The sequence below is a fragment of the Dioscorea cayenensis genome, chromosome 3 (genome assembly GCF_009730915.1).
Source record: "Dioscorea cayenensis subsp. rotundata cultivar TDr96_F1 chromosome 3, TDr96_F1_v2_PseudoChromosome.rev07_lg8_w22 25.fasta, whole genome shotgun sequence".
Taxonomy (NCBI): Eukaryota; Viridiplantae; Streptophyta; class Magnoliopsida; order Dioscoreales; family Dioscoreaceae; genus Dioscorea; species Dioscorea cayenensis.
The window spans coordinates 1,573,280-1,580,711 of NC_052473.1; the positions used below are offsets into that span (position 1 = coordinate 1,573,280).

Here is a 7,432-nt window from a genome sequence, read left to right on the forward strand (position 1 = left end):
GCTATAAATATTTACCAACGGAATCTGCAACGGAAATCTTCCGACGGCTATACTCAAGTCGCTATTTACATTCCGTTGGTATTATAATAATCCATCGTTATTTCTTATGTTCTACCAACGGAGAAGTCCGTTGCTAAAAAAAAGCAATCCGACGTTAATATATTAATAAAATATTCATTTTTTTGATGCTTTGCCAAAGTTCTGTTGCTATATTTTCCGTCGTTATTTTTACATAGCAACCGACGGTTCCGTTACTATTATTGGTATAGCTACAAAAAGTTTTTATTTTACTAACAATATTTTTCTTATTTTAGCAACGGACTATCCGTTGCTATGATCTTATTTGTAATGAAAGTTCCGTTGCTATGTCTTTATTAACTACAAAATTCATAGTATTCCGTTGCGAATTTTCTTGTCGCAACGGAATTATGGTTGTTTTTTTTCTAATTAGCAACAGATTTTTTTTTTCCGTTGCTAGTTTATTATAGCAACGAAATTTCTGTTGTTGTTTTTTATTAGCAACGAATTTTTCTTTTTTTCGTTGCCATTTTTCTTATAACAAGTTGTTTTTTTATTAGCAGCCGATTCTCTTTTTCTATTGCTATTTTTCTTTTAGCAACAGAATGTCGATTGTTGTTTTCTTATTAGCAACAAAAATTTCCATTATCATTATCATTTGCAATGGAATATCCGTCGCTATTTTTTGTTATTAATTATCTTAACTATTATCTACGGAATTTGTTTTTTCACACAACCTACACAATTTATTGCACAAATGCAAAAAATTGCCATACAAATACAAATAATACAAATAATCCATAAAACAATTCTCATTTCAATCATACCAAAAATACAAATAATCCATACAAATGATTCAAAACATTCAATTCATACTAAAAATACAAATAATCCATACAAATGATCCAACATTCAATCATACCAAAAATACAAATAATCCACACAAATGATCCAAAACATTCAATCCATACCAAAAAATATAAATGATCCAAAACATTCATTTCATACCAAAAATATAAATAATCCATACAAATGATCCAAAACATTCAATTCATACCAAAAATACAAATAATCCATACAACAATCCAACATTCCATGACAACCAAAAATCTATCATCAATAATTCTCTAATCCATTAATACAATTGTCACCAACAAAGTGAAGTAAAAAGCCATCATGAACATGCATTGAATTACCTTGAGTTTCTTTGTTTCCTCTTCTTGGCCATTGTCTTCCTTTATTAAAAATCATAAAAATTTAAAATGTATCAAATAAAATTGCTATAGAAATACAATTATGAACAACAAACAAAATAAAAGTAATATACAAAGATACATTCAATTACCTTCAGTTTTTATTTTTTTATTTATTTTTTTATTTGCTCTCTTCTTGCCCCAATGTCTTCCTCTATGAAAATCATGAAAATTTAAAAACCATCAAATTAAATTGCAAGTAGAAATTTATAAGTATATATAGCACTATAAATTTAGAGAAGTAAGATCAAATTTATACCTAAAATCATTTACTTCTTGGCGTAGGAATATTTGATCCAAATTTCTCCATCATGAAACTCATCATAATTTGAAATTAATTTTTTAAGTCACTTATATCACCTATAGCATTCTTGACTTGACTCACATCATCAGTCAATGATTCATGCTTTTCCTCTAAATTCACAATTCTATCATCATTATACCCAACATCCATATGCGGAGTACTAGTAGAAGGACCACAAACTGAGTTAGTTGTGCATGCAGCTGCACTAGAAGTAGTATCAATAATGCTTTAGAATTGACCATGGTGCCAAACCCATATACATGCGTGCGCGTAGTTATCTTTCCTCCAATTGATGATGTCCATGCTTCTGGATCAAACTCAGGACGATCAGAAGTATTATCACCATATTTTTTCATATAATGCAGATTGATATTTCTCCTATAACAAGTGAAAAAACATTAAAAAAATTAATTGATTTAATTTTAACGAAAATATAAACAATTCACTACTTAATGAATGAATTAATAATTATTAACATACGCTAACAACTTTGGACTTATTGTCAACGAAAATCACCACTTCCTTTTGACCGTTTATGAGTTCTCTCAAACAATTCCGGATATTGTATTGGTCGTTGAAGCTCTTCTTCCTACATAAGAACTGTTTTTAATTAGACTATACATAAAATTTTATTATTGCAAATGTGTCTATAACATATTGGCAAAATTAAATCCATGACATGAGTAAAGTGAAAAAGTTATATACCATTATCTTTTGAGTAGCAAGAAATGAACGAGAACCGCTTGTGTCTTTCGTGATACTTCCTTCTTTTTCAGTTAAACAATTGACCAATGCTTTCTTGGATTTGTTTTGCCAACTCTCTGTACTCCAAACTGTATCTATCAAAGCATCCAATATTTCAGTTGGCATCCACTATCTTTTCATTCCTTTACACTTCTTAATATCAACAATATCAGTGACACCAGCTTCTTTCATAGCTTTTGTTCTTTCACCATTCAATGTGTCTTTGAATCGCTCCTTACATGTCTTTTCCCATACTCTTCGCACATTAGGTTCCTCTTGTAAAGGCCAAGTAAAATATTCCTAATATTGGATATTAACAATTAGAAGCCATATCCACAAAAGTAAGATTTTAGGTTTAAGGAACTAAAGCAAGTTAAGATAGAATAAACATACAATTGATAGTTACCCCAAATTTCTTCCACATAGCTTCTTTTACATCATCTGGAATTTTTTTCCATGTTGGCCACACCCCGGTAAAATAATTTTTAATTATTTTAACAATAGTTGATGATACCCCTTTCTCCGCAAAAATGCTGTAACAAGTTATAGTTAGCCATTAAACAATAAAATTATTGTTAAAATTATTAAAACAACGAAATAGTTAATAAACCCAAAGAAAATAAATCACTTGTGAATATGTCACATTAAATTCAAATTTCTCCAAGTTAACTATCACCAAGAATTGTCAAAGTACGTTTTCTATTTGCATCTTCTGGAGCAGTTCTTCCTAAAGTAGGCCCCCTTGTTCGACGTTGTATATCTTGTCTTGCAACATCTTCACCTGCAGTCGATAATCCACCAGAACCTAATTCCAATATCTCATTTACTATTGCTTCAATCGAAGAATTAGATGGTGCTTCAAGTGGTGTATCATTATTTGTTGATGCTTGATTGCTTGGAGTACCCATAGAAGATGCCATCATAAATGGTTCCTTAGTGGACTGAACCGTGGAAGTTACTCTCAAAGGTGGATGATATGCAGAATTCCTTGCAACACGATTGTGCTTGTTTCAATTGCTTGACCTTTACCTTTATTTTTTGTCTTGGGATCTTTTGGTTTAACCATTGCAACACTATTGCAAAAAAACATTAATTATTAAGACCAATTAAAATTGGAAATCTATAGCTACATATTAATACAAAAATTGAACAATATTCGTATTGAGGATGCATTAGTGACTATCATAATAACCAAAACATACACCCAAAAATGAAACAATATTCATGAAGAACAAAAATATATACATTTAGTCACTAAGTTAATGACTATATTAGACAAATTGCAAACATATATTGAGTGAGTACATTAATGAAAAACTTAAAATGAACAATGAAAGGAAAAAACCTTCATAGGCAAGATAAATTTTGTGCATGAAATAAATGGAGAGATCAACAATTTTTTATAAAAAATAGGTAAATTATATTAAAGATCATAGATAAGTGTACATATGAAAATATATATGTCCTTAACAAACAATATATTAAAAGCTCTTAATTATCATCTAAGTAATGAAAATCATTTTCTTCATCATCTTCATATTCATCTCCATCATCTCCATCATCCCCTTCTTCAATGCCATTTACATCTTCATCTTCATCTTCATCTTCATCAACTTCATCTTCATCTTCTTGTTGTTCTTGAACAAATGAATTTATCTCCTCAAATATACCATTAGAAGAACAATTGGGGTTTCAAGTTCCTCTAAAGGAGTAACATATGTAGAAATGCATATTTCATCTTCTTGATAAATGTCATCAACTAAATCAGTTGTACTTTCTTCATGAGTCTTCCTTGTAGAAGCATGAAATGTACTCCCCAAAGTTACCCCATTCCTTTGTTTTAGGTTACACTTGTTTTGTTTAAGATCAATGTGTTGTAAAATAGCTTCCTGCGATGGCTATTCATTAAAAAAAGGACATGTACATGGGAATTTTCTATATATATACAAAATTGAATTTATATTTACTTAGATAAGTTTATAACTTACCAAATAAACTAAAATTTATATTAAAAAAAATACAGTTGGTAAGATACACCAGTTTGATAGTGGCATCCCAGCTGTAATGAGCTGGGAACTATCTTTTAAACTATAATTTATATTTTTTTTAAAAAATACAGTCAGTAAGATAAGCTATAATGAGCTAGGGAAAAATAAACTATAATTTTTTTTTATTTTTAGATTAATAAAATAAATTTAATATCTAATATTTTAAATACAAAAAAAACTAATATTAGTTTGGTTTTTCTAATAAGATCCATGTATCATCGATTGGCGGAGACTATCATTTTAATGGTTTTTTTTAAGTGGAGAAACTAGTTAGAGGTGTTAATAATAGAAAAGTTTATAATTCAATTACATGTACCCTCATCGTCATTTTTATAAGTTAGGACACAAACACTTTAGACAAAAAATTCAATGCAAATAGATTAAGAAATTATTAGTACATTTGTTTTTTTGAAATACTCCTTCCGATCCTTTTGATTTGTCTAATTTAACTAATTCATATAAATTAAAAAAATCACTTAAAACTAATTGACCACTTAAAATTTTAAAAATTATATTAACTTTTGAATATTTCTCTCATCTAAAATATGATTGAATAAAATGTATAGTTAATATGATTTATTGGAAGATATAGAATTATATTTATTATAAAAATTAAATTTTAAAAAATAATATTTAATACTTTATAAATTTTATAAATAGATATATAAAAAAACAAAATTAAATGAGAGGGAGTACTTTCTTAACCTCTTTCATCAAATTACAATAAATAAATAAATAGCCGATAAATAATTAAAAATAGAGAAAACATGGCTATTTATTAATGCATGTTCTTCTGGAAAGGAGTTATGGGTCGCCTCAGGCGTTTGAGGATGTGTCTTGCATGATGTCATATCGAGGGATCGATGAGTATAATTTGCACTTAATATATAGACCTTCTTTAACTCATAATGAATTAAATTTGAATTATTTTTGAACCAATTTTTACTCCTAATCTTATTGTTGTGCATTGTAGGAAAGAAAGAAAAATGATTTGAAGGAAGAACATGTAAAAGGCAAAAAATTGGAGGAAGAAGAGCAAAACAGAAAATCTAGCGCCTAGGCGCTAGCATGCAGCGCTTAGGCGCTACAACATCAAGAGGTGCAAAACAGAAAGTATAGCGCCTAGGCGCTACGGTCTTTAGCGCCTAGGCGCTACCCGATTTTTTTATGTTATAAAAGGGGCTAGGGGTTGAGAGCGAAAAGGGAGGAGAATTTCGGAGATCAAGAGATCGGGAGGCGAAGTTTGGTCGGATTCATTGCGGGAGCTTTAGTTTTTAGTTTTTTTCTTTGTTTATTTTATTATGAACCTTGTTAATATATCGAACTTTGCAATCATTATGTTCTAAATACTTTTTCTAGAGACTACGATGTAGCCGGACTATGAAAACCCTAGATTCATCTTTGTTTAATTTAATTGATGCTTGTTTCAAGACTATATTGGATATTTTTAATCTATGCTTAATGCTTGTGATTGCTTGATCACCAATTGCATGATTATTAATTTGATTTGAGACCCGAGAGGTGATAATTGAATTAGGTCTTGGTTGAAATATTATACAATCATCATAAGATAGAGATATTTATGAGGTTGTATGCATCATTATAAATTTCTAGAGCTTAATGAGTTCCATAGGGTTCACGAGTTATCTCGGAGATGATGTTAACTTATCTAGTGGAATATGCTATTGATGCTTGAGAAAGATCAATATGTAATTTAGAGAAATTTGATGACAATATAAGAAACAAACATTGATTGATTGAATTAGGTGATCTAGGTGGAATTAGTCTAGGTGAACTCGGAAAACCCTAGAATCTCTCGACATTGATTTCTCCTTATCTCTCTCTCTTTCTCTCTCTAGTCCTTTGAATTAGATTTTCTAAATTAAACCTCTTCAATTTCATTAATCAAGTAGAATTAGGGTTAGTAATTTTTGGTAATTAATAAACTCAATCCTCGTGGGAGCGATACTCTCTTATCATTATATTACTTGTTTTGCGATAGCGTATACTTGCGTTATATAAATCATAATCAACAAGTTTTTTTGGCGCCGTTGCGGGATTGTGTTCTTTATTAATATCAAGAAAAAAACTCTAGTTTTCACTCAATAATTCATCGTTCTTGATTTGTTTTTTCTTTTCTCTTTTAATCAAAATTGTTAAAATTGAATGCGAAAATTTGGTACTGAAAGTCTCATACCTTTTGACTACGAAATAGAGCGTGCGTGTCGCGAGGGAGCAGGGAAGGAGAAAAAGACTTACAAATAATCAATCGCTGGGAAGCTATGGATAATCACGAGGAAGCAAGAGTGGGGACAATGCACCAGCAAATGAGCAAGTATTTAATAATCCAATGGTGGTCAATCAACCAATGGTTTTGCGTGATTATACGATGCCATCAACTGGCATTCAACCTGCGATTAGGCGGCCAGTCATTCAGGCGAACAACTTTGGTGAGCCGGGTGACTCTTCAAATGATTCAAGCAATTCGAGTTCAATGGGCTACCTAATGAAGACCCCAATCTTCATATCGCGAACTTTCTTGAAGTTTGTGATACATTTAAAATATAATGGAGTGGGACGATGAAAGCGGTTAAAGCTTACGTCTATTTCCTTTCTCTCTAAGAGATAAAAGCAAAGCGGTTGAATTCATTGCCACAGATTCCATTGTGACATGGGATGATCTTGTTCGAGAAATTCCTTGCCAAATTCTTTCCACCGACCAAAAGCGACAAAGATCGCGGTTGAAAATCAACAATTTTGCTCAATATGAAGGCGAAACATTATATGAGGCATGGGGAAAGATACAAGGAATTATTAAGGAAATGTCCTCATCATGGGTTGCAGAAGTGGATGCAGATTCAAAACTTTTACCAAGACCTGACAGCACCACCAGAACACTAGTGGATGCATCTGCGGTGGAGCTTTAATGAAAAAAAACTATTGATGAGGGCATATGAGTTGCTAGAAGATATGGTTGCTAACAACTATCAATGGCCTAATGAGCGAAACATGCCAAGGAAGGTGGCTGGAGTACATGAGATAGATGCAATTACCAACCTTTCAAC

At 30.9% G+C, this 7,432-nt stretch overlaps 1 protein-coding gene and 1 pseudogene across 1 annotated transcript; both read right to left on the bottom strand.

Annotated features, from left to right (window-relative positions):
• Nucleotides 1-2,349: 2,349 nt before the first annotated feature.
• On the bottom strand, nucleotides 2,350-3,239 carry LOC120255297. Its single transcript, XM_039263147.1, has 3 exons — nucleotides 2,989-3,239; nucleotides 2,726-2,852; nucleotides 2,350-2,619 (listed from the first exon to the last, which is right to left on the bottom strand). The coding sequence occupies exons 1-3, from the start codon at nucleotides 3,237-3,239 to the stop codon at nucleotides 2,449-2,451; spliced, it is 549 nt and encodes a 182-aa protein (XP_039119081.1). The 3' UTR covers nucleotides 2,350-2,448.
• A 3,872-nt stretch (nucleotides 3,240-7,111) lies between these two features.
• Nucleotides 7,112-7,207, bottom strand: LOC120257758 (annotated as a pseudogene).
• Nucleotides 7,208-7,432: the final 225 nt, after the last annotated feature.

Excerpts from the sequence above, each read along its gene's own strand:
- LOC120255297 (XM_039263147.1), bottom strand. The coding sequence starts at position 3,239 with ATGGCATCTTCTATGGGTACTCCAAGCAATCAAGCATCAACAAATAAT. Across the intron at positions 2,853-2,988 it reads TTGACAATTCTTGGTGATAG|CATTTTTGCGGAGAAAGGGG; the intron begins TTAACTTGGAGA and ends AACTTGTTACAG. Across the intron at positions 2,620-2,725 it reads CTATGTGGAAGAAATTTGGG|GAATATTTTACTTGGCCTTT; the intron begins GTAACTATCAAT and ends ATCCAATATTAG.